The sequence below is a fragment of the Syzygium oleosum genome, unplaced genomic scaffold (assembly GCF_021117445.2).
Source record: "Syzygium oleosum isolate NSW1041296 unplaced genomic scaffold, Sole_v2.1 Sole_v2.38, whole genome shotgun sequence".
Taxonomy (NCBI): domain Eukaryota; kingdom Viridiplantae; phylum Streptophyta; class Magnoliopsida; order Myrtales; family Myrtaceae; genus Syzygium; species Syzygium oleosum.
In genome coordinates, this window is record NW_026607522.1 from 2,506,204 (window position 1) to 2,524,086 (window position 17,883).

The following is a 17,883-nucleotide window of genomic DNA, read 5'->3' on the forward strand; positions in this document are numbered from 1 at the left end:
TTAAAATTTTCTCTCCTATGTGACGATGATGTGGCTAAAACACAAAACATAAAAGCTAAAACAACATCGTTTTGGTTCAAATCTGATTCTTAATGCAATTATTAATTAAATTAAATTAAATTAAAAATAAGCTAAAAAAAAAAAAAAAGGAGAGTCAGACCAAACAACGACCCTCGCCGCCGCCGTCGCCGCCGCCCCACCATCGTCGAGAAGGGCTGGCAATGGTGTGGAAATGGTTAGCAAGGGTCGCTGGCCCCTAGAGATGGTGCGGTAGCAATGCGAGGCCTGCAAAGCCCTCGCCACCTCGTTCTAACCTTTTTTATTTTTATTTTTTTTATTTTTAATACGACTTAAATAATTTGTATTAAAAAACTGATTTGGATCAAAATAACACCATTTAAACCATGCCATCGCCACTTATGATAGAGAAAAAAAATCACATCGTCATTTTTCATCAGTCAAATTGGATAGAATTAACGAAAGGGCTCAATTATACCAATTCAACAAGTTTGAACACTTAATTGCACTTTTTGTAAGTTGCAGAACTCAATTGCACTTTCGTAACAAATTTTACGAATTCCAACAAACATATACCTTTTTTTTAGTTTTCAGTTTATTTCTTTATTTCTTAATTTATTTTTATTTTTTTGGTTTATCTGTAACACGAAACGACCCCATTTTAGGTTTTAATGAACTCCATTGGCTTATTCGACCCTGCGTGGACCAAAAAATTAATAAAAAAAGTTATCTTGGACTTTTGGTCCACCAAAAAGCTAACAAACAAAGCTAACAGAAGCACAAGCCAAACGTGGAGAATGGGGACAAGTTTTAGAACCCAAAAAAACGCACGAATTGAAAGTTTGACGACATTAGTACTTCAGAAGTACAAAGTTTTAGGACTCCCGCTGTAATTGTCCCCAGATTGATAGTATACCTGTTCACGTGCCCGGTAGATCCACCGAGCCCGAAGCGCAGATGGGCGGGTTCGATTAAGTAATCCAAATTAAAAAGCCTAGTCGGGGCCGAGTCGTCGGTTGGTCCAATTGATTCCGGCCCGCCCATTTGCCGCCGGTCCAATTGATTCTGGTCCCCATGATTTCTGCAACATGCATCTATACTACATTGGGGTAGGATCCTGGGTCTTACCTATGCAGCTGTGATCTTTTTTATGAAAGCAATTGGCAATCTCTTCTTGTTTCGTAATCTGCACTAACAAATTTATCGTCGTCCGGTAACTGTTTCATAAACTTGTCGAGAGAATCTGAATGTAAGTTGTGTTACAAGAATCAATCGAAAGACGGGCGAGGATTCGGGTCGTTCGCATCGCATACTGATGTATGCCTTGAGGACACTGGCTTATTGCAGTGACATGTTTCTTTCCCTTCTCAAGCAAACATAATCTTATGTTCGTCGTCTTTTTTGATCCCCTTGATATCCCGTCCTAATCGCAGAACAAAATGAAAGGATGGGGTGGATCGTCTATATTACAAATCCGTCCGGGATCGTCGAGTTTTTCAGTGTGATGGTGATGCCCGATCTGATGTAGAAGCCTTCCGAAGATCTGTCAGCTTCTTGTATTCCCTGCAACAGGATTAGTGAAATTTGGTCATCTGAGAATTTGATGAATATACTCTGACCAGTTTAGTCCACAGTGTGAGCGACGGGTCGATATCACTTAATGAAATGAACATCTTTTAGGTTGCATAGCAAGGGGAATTTAAATCGGTGTACCTCAGAGTTCGCAATGACGACATTCTTCCCGATTCTTGCATTTTTGTCGATGATGCAATCCCTGCACAAATATGTAACGAGAATCAAGTCGAAGGCGAGAGTGCATAATGATCACAACTTGATTCAGGCTCCTTTGTATTGCATGCACGTGCAAATACTCCTAACATGCCCGAACGAAAATAATGGAAAGATTAGGAGCATCGTGATACTTGATTTTCGTGTTTTCTCCGATGCCAATAGGGACTTTTCCCTCAGCAACCTGCGCGGCTACTTCAGCATCAGTTTCATAAAAGTCAGCTCCGAGCATCACCGTGTCCTGCAACGCAATGTAATAAGTCAAAGCAGAACATTTCATACTAAGCAGCAAGCGACATGGTAAAACTTGCCAAAGTAGCAATTTCCGACATGTTTGATTCACTTAATATCAGAGTAAACTTTGGTACTTACCTTTAGGTGAACGCTAGCATTTATACGCGATCTGATACCGATGACGCTGTGCTCTATGAAGCAGTTATTTAAGAAGCTCCCGTGTGACACGATTGAATCAACAACCTGAAGAAAGGATGAACAGTTGGCCAATGGTTCATTGGACAAAAGATATCGCAGCACATTGTTTCCTTCCCCGATATAAACTATGTGAAGATAAATGCGATGTTACCAGGTTCATGGAATGGGAGATGTAACCTAACCTCACCTTGCAGCTGTCGATCTTGGACGGTGGCAAGTTCCTTCTTGATGTGTATATCGGCTTTGTCGCATCATAAAAGCTAAATCTTGGTGGCTGAGAGATAAAAAAGAAATGCTCTGTATGATTTAGAGCTCTTAATAAGAACAGACAACCATGTATAAAAGGCATTCAAAGTCATACTTTTTGTTCCAGATTGAAACAGAAAGAGGCATTGGAGGTTGATGACGGTAATGAGATACAATCGAGTTAAATAATGCACTTACATGCTCGGTGAGGGCGAGGTTTGCCTCGAAGAAGGATCTGATGGTCCCTATGTCTTCCCAGTAATCATTAAACAGATAAGCCTGCAAGAGTGTTTCAATTTATTTGTTAATGCTACAATCTAAAGATAGTAGCTAATGGACCAAAAGCATGCTTCATCAATGACAATGAGCATGAAACAATTCTGACCTTTATGAAGAATTCGTTGGCAGAGGCAGGAATAATCTCAGATCCAAAATCATTGGCAGTGGGAAAGCGCCATCTGACTCGACAAAGAGGCATAGAGTTAATTTGCATTGATCAGCCAAAGATGTGCCAAAGTTCTGCACATTCGTGCATGAGAAACACGTCTCTGAGTCAATCAGTACCTTAAGAGATTCAGAAGTATCTCCTTCTTGAAGACGTAGACTCCCATGGATGCGATATATGGTTTCTTCTTTGCTTCATCCCGTGAAAGACCCAGAACCGTGGTATCCACTTGCTGAAGCATTGATTTATATCAGCACGTTACCAGTTTCTGAATATGACTAAGTATCCTGGTTTTTGAAAGTACCATTGCTTTGAGCTCAGCTCCTTTGGGCTTCTCGCTGAAGGAAAGGATCCTTCCTTTGTTGTCAATCTTCACTAAACCAAAGTCTGAGGCCCGTCTGTGTAGAAACACAAGAAAGCTTGTCAAATAGATAATCTTCATTATGAATGAATGCTAGTAATATAACATTGAAGGACAGCAACTGCTGATTGGATGCGGCAAATGGAGACAGATGAGTTTGGTATACGATTGAAGCTTAACTGGACATGATCCAAAGTATACTCAAGGAAAATTTGGTGTTTTGAGTAAGTTGGAGATATGTTATTAGGCATGGAAAAAGACCTGGGTTTGATTGAATCAGTACTCTACCTGTCATCCACTGGCAAAGAAGCAATGGTGATATCGGCTCCACTCTCTCTATGGTTCTGAAATGAAGATATAAAATCATGTGTGAGAGTGTTATGAACATATAAAACGCTGTTAAGAGATGAGACTAATCCCATTAAGATACCCTGGAGTTTTGCAATGGTTCATCACCTGAACAAAATCCATATAGTCCATCCGATATAAGTGATCCCCAGATAGAATAAGGACATCCTCAATATCCTTGCTTCTCGCGTCCTGCATCAGGAAGGAACAAGATATTTGGCATCGTTGTCGCATGATGGACATATCATTTCAGGTGAAATGCATGGACATTCTCATTGGACATATAGTTTTTGTCTAGAAGGAAAAGGGTCAAACTGGGATGGATCATACCATTGTGTTGATTAATGTTCGGATCCAGTTTCTATCAGGAAATATAGAACATTAGCTGTTACTGCACCATCCTATTGGAATAGCAAGAGCATCATTGCCTGTCTCTAAGGTTCATTCTTGAGGAGCATAGAAATAAAGGGGCAACCTTAAAATTGATCATCAGCTAATGTGTGAATTAGCTAGTCCAGAACATCTTATAATTTCGTCCAAACCACTTCCATATGTTGTATGAGTCCTGAAACAATCCACTTTTAAGGTATCTCGAGAGCATTCGACTCTGAGCAAACAGACTATCTGAGTAAATTCAACTCCTGTAGAACATTAGAAGTGCATATCATTTCAATGCCTTGAGATTATGAGCTAAGCATCTTAGTAGTGTGGCACAGTACCTCAAAAAGCCAATGGAACTGTCGAACCGCATCTGCAGTGCCCTGGAACCACCTCTTACCTGACTCTCCTGGAGTTTGGGTTGCTGCAAGAACCTGGCCAAAAGTCAGCCCTAGTAAGCCTCAGTTAACTACTCCAAATTGACTTCCACTTCCCAAGTTTCATTCATAAGAGACGTTATAAATCAACAGCACGCAACGAGCAACAGTGAGTTGTAGAAAAGTGATTACCTCAACGGAGCCATCTCCAAAGGTGACTCCACTGCCGAAATTGTAAGCGCGGGCAAGGTGCCTATTGAGCGATGCTGAATTGAACTGAGTGAGGATGTAGACTTTGTTGATTCCGCTATTAATGCAGTTGCTCATCGGCACATCAATCAGCCTATACGCACCCCCAATTGGAACCTACAAGTAGGAGCAAAAGAAACACCGCAAATTCGGTAAGAGTCATTCTATCAAACAGTTAATTGCAATCCCCATAAGATACTCATTTGTAGAATCATGAAACCGCCTGCGATACTTAGGTCGGGCAAAATTGCTAGGCAGAATCGCTTTTCAGCGAACATAACTCAAGAAACTCAACAAACATGTGGCAAGTCATTTATGAACCCAATGTAGGCCCCTTGTGTTTGTCACTGAAGTATAGGACAGATTCAAGAGAAGGTCGGAGATAAAGAAATGATGTCATAACACTTACGGCGGGCTTGGCACGGCGTTTGGTAAGAGGGAAAAGACGAGTACCGGCGCCGCCTCCCAATATAATTGCCACAACTGTCCTTGCATCCCTCCTTTCCATCTCCAAGTTCCTCAACTACATCATGTAACATCATTTAGAAGCTACATTTTTTGCTCAATGCAACTGCATCGCCAAGTAGAACTATGTTACTAATTTGCAATTTCACTCGGGCATTCAAAATCCATTTCCGGGTCGCATTTTGTTTGTGAGAATAGATTGCTTTATTCAAGCAGTGAACGAAGTTGCAAAGTGTTTTACATCCGGCCGATGCATAAATGTCCTGTATAAACATACCAAACCTTGTAACTAAAAACAGTAATATCAATCCAGCAATTTGCGTTTCAAACATGTACATCGTACACACAACATAGGATCTTCTAGTCGATATTCCGCAATCCTCCAAACATGGTATCCTGACGTCTTTTGGTTCGACGATTCTCTTTCTTCATGCTTAACTACTTCCTCAACCACAAAAGGGCAAAAAGGGTCGTAGACAAAACGTCTGCCATCTTAAGCTTTAAATGGTTGAAACCATGAAGAAAACTTCCATATGCTTGCAGCCCGGAGAGCCCTGTCCTGTTTGTACATAATGCAATAGCTACACTATCTTTAATTAATATGATCTCTCAACGGTTACTGAACAAATAAAAAGTACACAGAGTGCACTCATGCATGGTTAGATGGCTCTCGCATTTTCTTGAACTGCAAGTGGCTAGCGGCCATCAAGCTCTTACCTTTACCTTAGACTCGCCTGCGATATCAGCAGTGAGAGACATGCACACATGCCTCTTGACATCGCTCTTTCCATTGACCCCGCGACCCGTTTGGCTCATCTTCAGCTTCTTCCCCATCAACTCCCCGTTACAGAACTTCGCCATCTTCCAGCTCCGGCCCACCAATCCGGTCGTGCCGCGCAGCTGCCCGGTGGCCGAGAGCGACACCCGGCCATCCGCCGAGACCGCCATCTCCTACTCAAAAATGAAGTGGAGAAAAGATTGAAGTCTGGAGAAGTGCCAATGGCTTTTAGTGTTTTGTGTGTTCACGTAGACGATGAGCTATGGACACTGAACAGGGGGACATTGAAGGCACAGAGAGAGAGAGAGAGAGGGGGAGAGGGAGATTTGGTTAGAGGGATTTGCATGGAATTGGAAGATTGGGCCACGTTATCTTCAGTAAATGGCGTCCACCAGTTTCTTGTGTTCGCTTGTGGTCCTCTCTCGAAGAACTTGCATGGTACAAATTTGTAACTAGTGACTCCTGGCCATTCTCCTTTTGAATCAGAAACCACGTATAGGGGAATATGCCCTTTTTTTTATAAGTAAAAGAGTAGAGATGGTTGATGAGTGTTTAGGATTCCGTATGGACGATCCCACTATGGAATGCTCAAATCGAGTCATAATTACTCCACACCACCCTCAATCCGAAGATCCAAAATCGAAGAGCCCATCATTGCAGTGACACCAAGATGCTGCTCACTAAGAAGATTCACCACACGATATATCCCGTCACCGTGCGGTTAGCTAACAATAATGTATCACAACTCTTCGAAAACCCGATGGCTAGACATGATCATCGAGCAGGTGGCCCAACGGCTCGCCCAAGCGCAGTTAGACTCTGTTAGTTCGAAGGGCCATATAGGTGGGCTCGGACAATCAATTCCCTTCTTCGACACGGCCCATCTATCTTGGCTAACCAAGTCCCCTGGATTTAGGTGATCAATTATATTAGCTGAAACACATTATGCCTCTTAAATTTTTTAGAGTAGGGCAAGTTGCCCTATGACATTTAAGTCTTTGTAATTTACCTTCTGACTTTTTTGAATCAATTGCCATTTGCCCCTAGCTTTGACGCCATCTAAATTTGCTCGTTATCTGACTACATATATATATATATATATATATATATATATATATATCAACTAAAGAAAATATGTCAAAATTATGTTAGATATGTTGCTGGTTTTAACTTCTGTCATATGCTCACCAGAATTTTGGTCACATGCAATGTATGTGTACATATATGTGCTTGCGTGTGTGATCAGTTTGCCATATGATTCCAATCACATGTTTGAAGCTCCAACTAGAATTTGATTGGAATCACACCAAGGGGGCACATTGCAACCGCTTTTAAAAATTCAAACGACAGGGCATTTTGAAATAACCTTAAAAACTTGGGGGCCAAAGAGTAAATTACCCCATCTTTTAAAATAAAACTTTATCTTTTTAACAATGGAGGGTAACAATTTTTTTTAGGTAAGCTGATCTTAAAGAGGAAATCCGGATATGACACGGTACAACACTTTCAACATTATATGTCGACACAATTTGATATGAATTAACATGTTTTCATCGTAATTTAGTTGTTTGACACGTGGAATCACTAAAATCAAAATGTTTTAGACTAGCACGAACTGACACAAATTACACATACGATTTGTCAAACCCTGCGATGCTTTAGACAAAATCATCATCTAGACTCAAATCCGTGTTTAAGAAACTACAAATTTCACCATCTCTCACCATGACATTCCCTCAAGTAAAACCAAGCAATGACCCCACTCGATTCAAACTTTTTCTTTTATTGGGGGGTTTATACTTGGGTTGAACTTAAACATATGCTCACCTTGAAATTGAAACATTCGCAAAAAATTAAAAAAAAAATGATGGAGGATAGTTTCGGTTGAACTCATCGAAAGTACTCATGCCTTTCTCATCAAAATGGACAAGAATTTTCGATTTTAAAATAATTATGAAAAGATTTCACATGACTTGCTGTCGGGTTTTGAGCTTCGGTTTGCCCTAATGGACTCGACCCAAACCCGGCCCATTTTCACTTGAATTCCCCTTTTGGTGGGAACACTTACAAATGAGAAATAACTTCTCTTTTGTCAAAAAAAAAAAAAAAAGAGAGAACGAAACTAATGGTCCATACTTATGTAGTTCATATACTTTTAATTTGTTCAATATGGTTCACAAATTTTAGCCCAATGTGCAATGTGGTCCTTGAACTTTTATATTGTCCAATGTGATTTCTAAACTTTTGGTACATGTTCAATTTAATCCATTGATCATATTAAAATATTCAATGTTGTCCCTAAACCTGAGTTAATGGAAGGACAGTATTGAACATGTACCAAAAGGCCATGGACCACATTAAACAAATTGAAAGCTCACGGACCACATTGTACATCGGGCTAAAGTTTTGGACCATATTGAAAAAAATTAAAAGTTTAAGGATCACATCGTACATTGAGCAAAATTCAGAGACCATTTGTGCCATTATATGGTAAAAAAAAAACTCACCATGCACGTACGAGATTGCGCACGCAAGTGACAAAGTGAATCAGTCTAAGCGTGCAGTTACGTCATTTTTGAACGGCGCGGATACACAAGTATTACATGGGCCAATCCCGGTTCTCGAGGTCCGAGGTATACCATTCCACGGAAACCCGTCGCTTCGAATACCCGGGATTTGCTCAGACATTCGGGACTTCATTATTGAACAGAATAGTTGAAATCCCAAGCTCTAAAGAGTAGGTAGTTACATCTATAGCCAGCGTTCCTAGTAAGGGCCGGTGCCGCACGGCCCGATCCGTCGCCGGCCCGTCGCTGGGCCCTGCGCTTTCAACCAATTCTAAAATATTCGGGCCTGGGCCCAAACCTATCAAGGCCCATTTGGGAAGCGGGCCCTGGCCCACACGGTGGGAAGAAGAACCGGCGTCGCGGTCCTCGCGGAAGGCTTCGAGCCACCAACCGGTCGAGCCCCGGTCCGACCGTCACGGCAAGAACGGCCGCCCCGGTCCTGACCTCCACCGGAAAAAGTGGCTTATACCTCGTTAGGCTGTCGCCGTCGGCCGCTTTTCGGTTAGCCAGTCTCCTTCCTCGCGAACCACCTTCCTCTCTCTCTTCTCTTTCTTCTTCTCCTCCGCGGAGCACGTAAAGAAGCGCAGAGAGAGAGAGAGAGAGAGAGAGAGAGAGAGAGCTAGAGAGAGAAACAGGGCGAGCGAGCTCACCAGCATTCTCTCTCTCTTCAGGTCCGTCCCACCACCAGCAACAGCAGCAGCAGCAATGGCGTCGTCGCCGTCGTCGTCGCCGTCGTCTTCCTCCTCGGCGCTCCACCGTCTCCTCCCCGCGCTGCTGCTCGCCGCCCTCTCGATCCTCTCCTCGAGCCGCCTCGTCAAGTGCGACGGTAAGCTCGCCGCCCCTCTCCGCGCTCTCGCCGGCGTCCCTTCCGTCCGCAGCTTCGCGCTGCTTCCGCTGCTTTGTTTTGCTCGCTCGTTCGTTCGTTCGTTCGTTGTTTCCTTTACGCCGCATTTTGAACATCGCGAGCGCTTTCGCGGAGTTCCTGTCGGTGTCGTGGGCCTCTGGATTAGTAGCGAGATCTGAGCGTCCTTGATCTGAGCGACGCTGTTGAGCTCGGGGAGTTCTTTGTTCGTATCCGCAAGTGTCGGTTCGACTTCGGTTTCGGTAGCGATCTCGTGGTTATCGTTCGGTAAAAGCCGACGATCGGCGTTGCATTTCGGGAAAAGTGGAGGACTCTTGCGGTTCCTCGCGGTTGATTTTCGTCCTGGACCAATGTGGGTTGTGGGAGCGGCTGCTAGCGATGGTTTGTTTGTGCTTCGATCTATCGGGGTGCTGCTGAATCTTCTCTTCGTCTTAGGAAGATTTAGACTTGGATGGGAACTTGGATGGTAAAAAAAGTGATCTTTGACTATCCTGTGAACGTAGTCGGTGGATGTGTATATGTTTGAAGCAATTCGTAAATGTCCGATGCGATGAGTGGTTGACTATTACTGAAAGCAAGCGAATTGAGAGTTTGGATTTGTGTTATGCAGTCGCTTAATTCGTAGGAACAGATCTGACCTGAATTTTTCCAGGCTTGGGTGGCCATGGAAATCTACACGATTGTCATCGAATTTGTTGATAAACGACAGTCTTCCATATGTCACGATGTCGTTTCTCCATAAGTGTTTTTGGGTGCTTCTTTGCCACTTGTCCTTAGAGATCGTTTCTGAGGTGTCTTAAACTGATGACTAAGAGCATGGAGTAGATTCTTCACACACACACAGATGCCAAGTCTCAGCAGTCCATCGTTTTGCTTGACTTTAACTGAATCTCGCGTAGTTTGTAGGAACATGCCTTTCCAATTAGAAATGCCAAGTCACTGTCAGACTGTCACTCACATCATAGTGAAATGGAATCATCTCTCTTTAACTGGACAGAATCATCTGGAGACAAAAAATGGTAATTGCTGTCAGTGGACTAGATTTATCTCAGCCATCGTCATTGCACAATTTGTTTTATCATCAAACCTTCTGATGAACTGGTTTTGATTCTTTATCCATGTTGTCAATCTGTAACTTTGCAGTAAATAGGTTATTGAGCCATATGTTTACTTTTAGTTCCTATGATCCTTACACTAGAGCTGAATTTGTTCTTCATTAGGTAAGTCATTTGATTTTCTTGCCATCAGAGCAGTTCTATAATATCCAGGAGAGATAAATGCCTCAAACTATGTAATGCTGCTTTTTGCTACTCCTCTCAGTACACTATCTTGTAATGCATGACTTGATGTATCCTACTTCGCAAGATTTTGATTCCATTGGTAGTTCGATGCAGAGTGCCATGTGAGTTTGTAGCTGGTCACCTTCTGCTGCTTTTTGCTACTCCTCGATGCGGAGTGCCAGTCTAAAGTTTTGCCTTTAATTTCTGCATATGGACGGGCCATGTCTTTCATTGTCATGAAGGGCATGGTTAAGGCCTTCTATTGCAATGGGCTAATCCCACCCACCATGTTCTCTTATTTTCATTGTTTCTCATAACTTTGCTAGCCTATTTAGTTGAATGACTGACATGCTAAAATTAGAACGATTTTGTATTTCAGAGCTGGTATGCTGTTGAAAATCAGTGCCACATAATGCATTGAATAGTACATCTCCAAGGAACAACCCCCTTACTCCCTCTCCCATCTCTCATATGCGCACCTGCTCGTGCTCCCAAACTACCATCTAATTTATCTTGTCCTTGTCCTTGCAGGTGAGGACGATAATCTTCTTCAAGGCATTAACGGTTATCGGACATCTTTGAACTTAACAGCCCTTACGAAGAATGATAATGCGGAATGCCTTGCCAAGGAAATAGCTGATCAATTTAAGAATAAACCTTGTACTAATACAACAGGTGCTGACACTGTACCCGGGACTGAGCCTCAATTCTCCAACTTTCCAACACTTTTAGCCAACTGCCATCTGAACGTCTCTGTCACAAGGGATGGGGCAATAATGCCTGCTTGTGTTCCCAACTTGGTCCCAAGCCTTGTCCTCACTAACTTCACCCAGTCTCAGTATTCAGGTAACCTAAATGATAGCAAGTATACAGGAATTGGAATTAGTTCTGAAAATGATTGGATGGTAGTCATCTTAACCACGAATACACCCGAAGGAACCTACTTGACTGTCAAGTCAGCCGGTTTGATTCTGAAAAGCAGTTTCATTTATCAATTGCTCTTTCTACTCATCGGTTTTGTGCTCCTATTGTGAAACTGGTGATAACACGGCCTTATGGCAGTTTGACTGAGAGCAATCAAAGCATAACTACAGAGGATTCATTGCCTTGTTTTAATTTGAAGGAAAGGTGAAATTGCAGAATAATCGAGAGTACATTCTTTTTGTATTAGCTTGTGTTGTGGCTGGAAATATGTAACACGTGATTTGGTTTGAGGATTCTACTATGTTATATGTGTTCTTCGTTTTGCCTTAATTTCTTCCTTTACTTGAATCCTGCGATTCATTTGCAATTGAATTAGTGCAAAAGAGTTACAGGTTGCTTGGTTCTGTCCTTCCAAAAGCTTTCCTCATTACTCCATTTGTTGCTATTAGACCATAAACCTTTTCTTTTCTTTTCTTTTTTTCTTGTTGCTACATTGCATCTCGAGAGCTCATAGACTATTTTGTCTCCAACCCCATCAAAGGCGAGAGACTGAGAGTCGAACCTCGCACTTCTCATAAGAGCAGCTGGCCTCTAGTTCAAAGCCCTAGAGTAGTGATTAACCTTGAATTATCTGTTGCTCTTGCTCATTATTTCCTTGGTGAAGAGTCTAACTCGGGGGCTGTCGCACGATGCCATTGAGACAGGAACTGTATCATCCATGCTGTTGGTTGCTCGGGCATTCTTGGGTGTGGTTGAGTGAGGCTGGATGCCAATAGGTTTAGGACAGCCTATCTGCATATTGAAACTCATTCATTTATTCATTTTGTTGCTTTTGAATTCCGTTCTTTTATGTGGTCAATAAAAAAACTCAGAAGAAGAAAACAGGAGCTAACTACTTGGTCTCTGATAGTATGACTAAACTGCAATTGATGAATGATGGAACCGCGGGACGATATCGTGCGGTAACCGCCCGCGTGGCATATTTCAGCTGGCTATTTCTAGAACTTATGTGTAGCTATTAAAAATGCAATAGCTTCGCCGAACAAAGGTAATAGCCTTCATGGTAGGAAGCATTCTTCTTACTTTCAAAAGGTTCACACTCCTTTAGAAAAACCTTATGTTAAGGAACGGTCTGGGGCCTATGGGCGGGATTCTACCAAATCTGTGTGGCATCGATGAGATATTAGTTGTTTTTGGTTTACTCAGTGCAGTAGATCGAGCTTAAAGTCTATGGATCTGCAACATTCTTGTGCTATCACTGATCGTCGCCAAATTAATCATTCCAAAATATTTACACTTGCTTTACTTCACATGTCAATTGTGTACGTGATGCGGCAACCGCTAGAGTTTGAAAGCAGAAACTTCATCCCGGAGAGGCCAGTCTTAATCGCCGACAGCTTATCGAGTTGCAAAGGCAGCTGGGCATCGTGTCTCGGATACATGGCACGTTTGCCTTCAATGTGATGGTGATGGTGGACTTTCGACCCGAAACGGTCGCGCGTTTTTGTTGGGCGAAAGCATCCTGTTAAACACCATCCCTTGAATTGCAAAATGTTGATTGTTTTTATTGAATCCGGCCATCTCCTAGACAAACGAGTCACTTTGTGACAGTGTAGTAGATGGATGCTATGCTCTAACCTACGGCTATGGTCAAAGCTGTCAGCGTGCTTGAGGCTCCTAAGTTCAGACAAAAGGCCAGGCTTTGTGAAGAATGCTTTCTCAGACTCGCGGCTACCCGCAGGATGTCTCACCAGTTTTTCAACTCCTAGAGGCAAATCAAGAGGAGAAAAGAGAAAGGAGAAAAGGTATAAGGCCAAAGCCAAAGCCCATGTATTTTGACCAACGAGAAGAAGAAGCTACTGATCAAACCAGTCATCGCTCTTACCCTCTTGAGGATTTGATTGAAAGTTCTTTAGTAGCGGTTCACAGTTTAGCTCAATCTAGCAACCACTGCTAAAATCAACCATGTTGGAGGACAGTTCTCACCTCAAAATATGAACGGGGATTCTAATGGTCACTCGAGAGACCGATTCCCCGATTGCATCACGCGCTATCTTCTTCCCCAATTGTCCTACGGTACAAATACTTCAAAGGCTTTCTTGCTATCTTCTTCCCCAATTGTCCTACGGTACAAATACTTCAAAGGCTTTCAATGGAAGACGGAGATTTGTTCTCTAATAATCCAACGATCGCCAATCTCCAAGAATCGTATCCGTTGGGAATTTCAGAAGTGCCCTTAAAATACTAGACAGAAGAGTGATAATATTGCTGTTTCTATAGTTTGACTTTCTTTAGCATGTTCTCATCCTAGCGCATGGGCTTATAAAAACAATGTGTGATTTTTTTTGAAATAAATAATCCATTTTAAAATTTTGGCTTTTTTTATTTAGTTGAGTTTTCAAATAAATAAAAATATATATTGGCTTGGTTCTCAATATAACTGGATGTACTCTTCATCACTTTGTTATGTCTTAATCATACTTTTGATATTATCATATAAATACCTGCTCATATTTTACTTATTAGTTTTGTTCTGAAAAGAAGTTTGTGTAATTCTTTATTAATGCTCTGATGGTGCTTTCGAAAGACTACCCCCATAATTACACAATCAATAATTCAATTTTATTTTAGGATTCTATTAAGGGGTTTACCGGGAAAATTGTTAAGCGATCAAATTACTAAAAATTCTTCATTTTCAATGTAGTACTTTTCTCGTGTTATGAGTGAACAATATTTTGAAAATCGAATTATTATGATTGAGTAAGGTCAACAAGCAAATTCTTTTGAATTATTGAAAACAGTCAGCTCATCAATGTACTTCACTTATGAGAGAAATACAGATTTATTAATGACATGTACACAGATTAGTTCCTGTTCGACTAATGAAGAAGTCATCACACAGCTACAGCTAGATACCAGCAATTGCCTGTTTCAGTAGCTCTGGTCAGAATCGGTTGAAGTCTTCTGCTCGCGTTAGCACGCTGTTTATCATGAGGATATGCTCTCTAGTCCCAGTGAAGTACCTACTCTCCTTGATCGATCAAGAAGTCAAAGCTTATATCTTTCCCTATAAATAGCCACCTGCTCCAATCACCCAAAATCATCCCTCAAGGCCTGAACACTGATCCAATCCAAGAAAAGAGAGAAAAAATGCATCTGGTTCAAGCTTTAGTGCTCCTCGCACTTGCCCTTGCCTGCTGTCGTGTTTCAGCATTTCGGCCCTACAAATCCCTAGTTGCACCCATCACCAAAGACACCACCACTTCTCTCTACTCCACCACCTTCAACTTCCACGAGAACTATGTCGTCGATCTCGGCGCTCCGTTTTCTTGGTCCACTTGCCCGTATAAGCACCCTCTCGTGACTTGCAGGTCTGCGCCATGCGAGTCGGCGAGGTCCTACCTCTCCCCGCTTTGTCCTCCATCCAGCAGCTCCACCAACAACCTTTGCCAAAATTGCATCACGACTCCCGTCAACCCACTTACCAAAACTTGCGCTCTCTCTGACCTCACATACAAGAACATCGCCCTTTATGTAACAAATGGCGGACACCCGACTAGTTCTATAACTTTAAATGACATATACATGTCTTGTGCTCCTGGGTACCTTTTGAAGTCTCTTCCTTCGGGCGCTACCGGTTTGGCTTCCCTTTCGTGGGCTCCTCTCGCTCTTTCTACACAACTAGCCCCTCCTTATCTGGGAATAACCAAGAGAGTCGCAATGTGTCTTCCTAGCGTTCCTAATGTTAAGGGCACGCTTTTCTTTGGAAACGGCCCATATTTCTTTAGGAGCCCTGCCTTGGTTGATGTATCCAGATTTCTTTCCTACACCCCATTGATAAAGAACCCTAAATCATCTGACTACTACATCGGCCTCGACAGCATATCAATTGCTGGGAAGGCGGTCCGTATCCCGAGAAACGCATTTTCCATTGATTCTGTTGGCCGAGGCGGCACGGTGCTGAGCACTGTGATTCCTTACACTATCCTCAGGAGTGATATATATAACGTCTTCGTCGAGGACTTCAAGATAGCCACCAAGGGCATTCCTCAAGCGAAAAGGGTGAAGCCCTTCGAGTACTGTCTCAAGTCAAGCGCGATTGTGTCGACTCGGGTAGGTTTACAGGTTCCCCAGATTAGTCTGCAAGTGGCGAGTGGGAAGACCTGGACAATCTACGGAGCAAACTCGATGAAGCAAGTGAGCAAGGATGTGGCCTGCCTGGCCTTCGTGGACGGAGGAAAGGCAGCCAAGCATGCAGTGGCGATCGGGTCTTACCAAATGGAGGACAACTTCCTCGTGTTCGATCTGGCTCAATCAACATTCGGGTTCAGTTCCTCGCTGCTGGGCTACACCACTACTTGCGCCAACTTCGACTTCACAGTTAAACCTTGATGAGATCTGTTTAAGTTGGTGTGGCCCTCAAAGGAACAAGTACCTTTGTGTGCAATAATGCCGTGTGCTTGTGTGTTTGTTATTTCTGGTTGTGTGAAAGAATAAGAAATAATAATGTAGCCCCTAACCAAAAATAGTAAGTAGCTAACTTTGGTTTTTGGGCAAATTAGGCATCTTCTTGTCTATGTCTATGTAATGCACTGCTTTGAAGTTTAAAATTGTCCTTTTTATATTTTGAATGTCAACTGAAGCAATTGCCAAGCTCTTCCAATCAGATAATAGTACAGAATGCACATCTTGCTAATAATCCCGGTCGAGAGATAAAGTTGCTCTTGCACACATTTATACCATCCATCAATCTAAGCCTGGATTTTTTTGAAGAATTTCATAATACGAATGTGATCAACAATGGTAAAGATTTGTCACGTGTGCACATGCACTTAGGTAACTAATTATGATGCTATAAATAGATCCAAGATGTTCAAATGGCAGATCAATGGAAAAAACAACTTTATTAGCCGAGGATATAATAGAAACTGTTAGGATTCGCCGCACAATCACAAAGAAAATAGAAAGTAAAAGCGAGAAAAAGAATTTAAGACGCAAGGTTTTATCCTGGTTCACCCTTAAATTAGGATTACGTCTAGCTGAAGATTCTACTATAATTAGCACATTGCACATTTCATTACATCTCTCAATTACAAGAGAAATAGACTATATATAGGCAATAGTTTGATTCAAAATAGGAAACTCCTTTATAGGAAACCTACTCTAATTAGGAAATCCAATTAAGAAATCATTCAATTAGGAAACATATTCAAAATAGGAAACCTAATTGAATCAGGAAACTTTCATTTTTCGGGCTCAAACTATAAAAGCCCTCTAGCAACTTAGGACCGCTGCTCCCACGACTCTCACCCACTAACCAGGGAGTGAGACCCCCGTGCCTTCCTATCGATGGAGAGTATGAACCATACCCCAACATTCTCCCACTTGGTGAATACTCCACATGCTTCTTCAGACCTAACACAGTTGTACACCATTCAAACTTTTTCTGCACTCATTGCCTTGGTAAAAAAATCTGCACTATTCACCTGTGTGTCAATTTTCTCTGGTACCACAACCTTCTTATTGCTTCATGTACATATCTTCCTCCAAGTCACCATGGAGGAATGCTGTCTTCACATCAAGCTGCTGTACCTACAGATTATATGCAATCTGCTGGATAAGACAAGTCTTGTGGAATTTGATTTAACAATAGGAGAAAAATCTCACCATAATCGACTCCCTCTATTTGCGAGTATCCCTTCGCAACCAAACGAGCTTTATATTATTCTATCTCTCCATCTGCTAATATTTTCTTCTTGAACACCCATTTGCAACCAATTGCCTTTTGATCATTAGGTAATTTTACCAAACTTCAAGTTTCATTCTTTTCTAGTGAGTCCATCTCATCTTTCATAGGTTTCTCCCACTATTTGCCATTCTTCGCGCTTCTTGCTTCCTTGACAGTACTTGGATCATCATCCATAACGGTTAGAGCACAATTCTCATTGCTGGCAAACATGGTATACCTCTCAGGTGGTTTTCTCAATCGTGTGGACCTTCTTAAGACCGGTTCAGGTAGTGCTTCAACTCCAAACTCAGTTTCAGGATCTACTATATCATCCGCCTCGTTAGGCTCATTAGCTTCAAAATCCGAATTTTCTGTTCCAACTAGTGTAGGCACTGTCTTTTCCATTAAACCAACATCTAACTCAATCGCCTGTGGTTTTGCAAGAGCTTGGCAAACAATCTGATTTGTTGTAGATTCTCTGAACACCATATCCCTACCATAGATGATACGTTTAGTATCAGGATTCCACAACTTATACCCTTTGATACCATCCTTATACCCAACGAAGATGCACTTCTCTGACTTGCTCTCAAGCTTGTTCCTCTTTTCCTTTGGCACATGGACATATGCTTCACAA

At 42.1% G+C, this 17,883-nt stretch overlaps 3 protein-coding genes across 4 annotated transcripts; 2 read left to right on the forward strand and 1 right to left on the reverse strand.

Moving 5' to 3' along the window:
- Positions 1-1,208: 1,208 nt before the first annotated feature.
- LOC115688705 (glucose-1-phosphate adenylyltransferase large subunit 3, chloroplastic/amyloplastic) lies at positions 1,209-6,208 on the reverse strand. Of its 2 annotated transcripts, none has more exons than XM_030614610.2 (15): positions 5,831-6,208; positions 5,052-5,165; positions 4,586-4,759; positions 4,358-4,450; positions 3,747-3,830; positions 3,579-3,634; positions 3,234-3,327; positions 3,049-3,161; positions 2,870-2,942; positions 2,683-2,763; positions 2,426-2,512; positions 2,179-2,283; positions 1,941-2,047; positions 1,732-1,792; positions 1,209-1,581 (listed from the first exon to the last, which is right to left on the reverse strand). In XM_030614610.2, exons 1-15 carry the CDS (start codon positions 6,053-6,055, stop codon positions 1,480-1,482), a joined length of 1,569 nt encoding a protein of 522 aa, XP_030470470.1. In that variant the 5' UTR covers positions 6,056-6,208; the 3' UTR covers positions 1,209-1,479. The 2 variants fall into 2 exon arrangements, with proteins under 2 accessions (XP_030470470.1, XP_056161701.1); XM_056305726.1 differs by having other exon boundaries at positions 5,825-6,208.
- A 2,817-nt stretch (positions 6,209-9,025) lies between these two features.
- Positions 9,026-11,919, forward strand: LOC115688707 (uncharacterized GPI-anchored protein At3g06035). The gene is made up of 2 exons (XM_030614612.2): positions 9,026-9,278; positions 11,126-11,919. Exons 1-2 carry the CDS (start codon positions 9,158-9,160, stop codon positions 11,626-11,628), a joined length of 624 nt encoding a protein of 207 aa, XP_030470472.1. The 5' UTR covers positions 9,026-9,157; the 3' UTR covers positions 11,629-11,919.
- Positions 11,920-14,520: 2,601 nt separating this feature from the next.
- LOC115688711 (probable aspartic proteinase GIP2) lies at positions 14,521-16,115 on the forward strand. The gene has a single exon (XM_030614621.2). The coding sequence runs from the start codon at positions 14,669-14,671 to the stop codon at positions 15,908-15,910; it is 1,242 nt and encodes a 413-aa protein (XP_030470481.2). The 5' UTR covers positions 14,521-14,668; the 3' UTR covers positions 15,911-16,115.
- Positions 16,116-17,883: the final 1,768 nt, after the last annotated feature.

Excerpts from the sequence above, each read along its gene's own strand:
- LOC115688711 (XM_030614621.2), top strand. The coding sequence starts at position 14,669 with ATGCATCTGGTTCAAGCTTTAGTGCTCCTCGCACTTGCCCTTGCCTGC.
- LOC115688707 (XM_030614612.2), top strand. The coding sequence starts at position 9,158 with ATGGCGTCGTCGCCGTCGTCGTCGCCGTCGTCTTCCTCCTCGGCGCTC. Across the intron at positions 9,279-11,125 it reads CCGCCTCGTCAAGTGCGACG|GTGAGGACGATAATCTTCTT; the intron begins GTAAGCTCGCCG and ends TTGTCCTTGCAG.
- LOC115688705 (XM_056305726.1), bottom strand. The coding sequence starts at position 6,055 with ATGGCGGTCTCGGCGGATGGCCGGGTGTCGCTCTCGGCCACCGGGCAG. Across the intron at positions 5,166-5,824 it reads CAGGCGAGTCTAAGGTAAAG|TTGAGGAACTTGGAGATGGA; the intron begins GTAAGAGCTTGA and ends TACATGATGTAG. Across the intron at positions 1,582-1,731 it reads TCGTCATTGCGAACTCTGAG|GGAATACAAGAAGCTGACAG; the intron begins GTACACCGATTT and ends ATCCTGTTGCAG.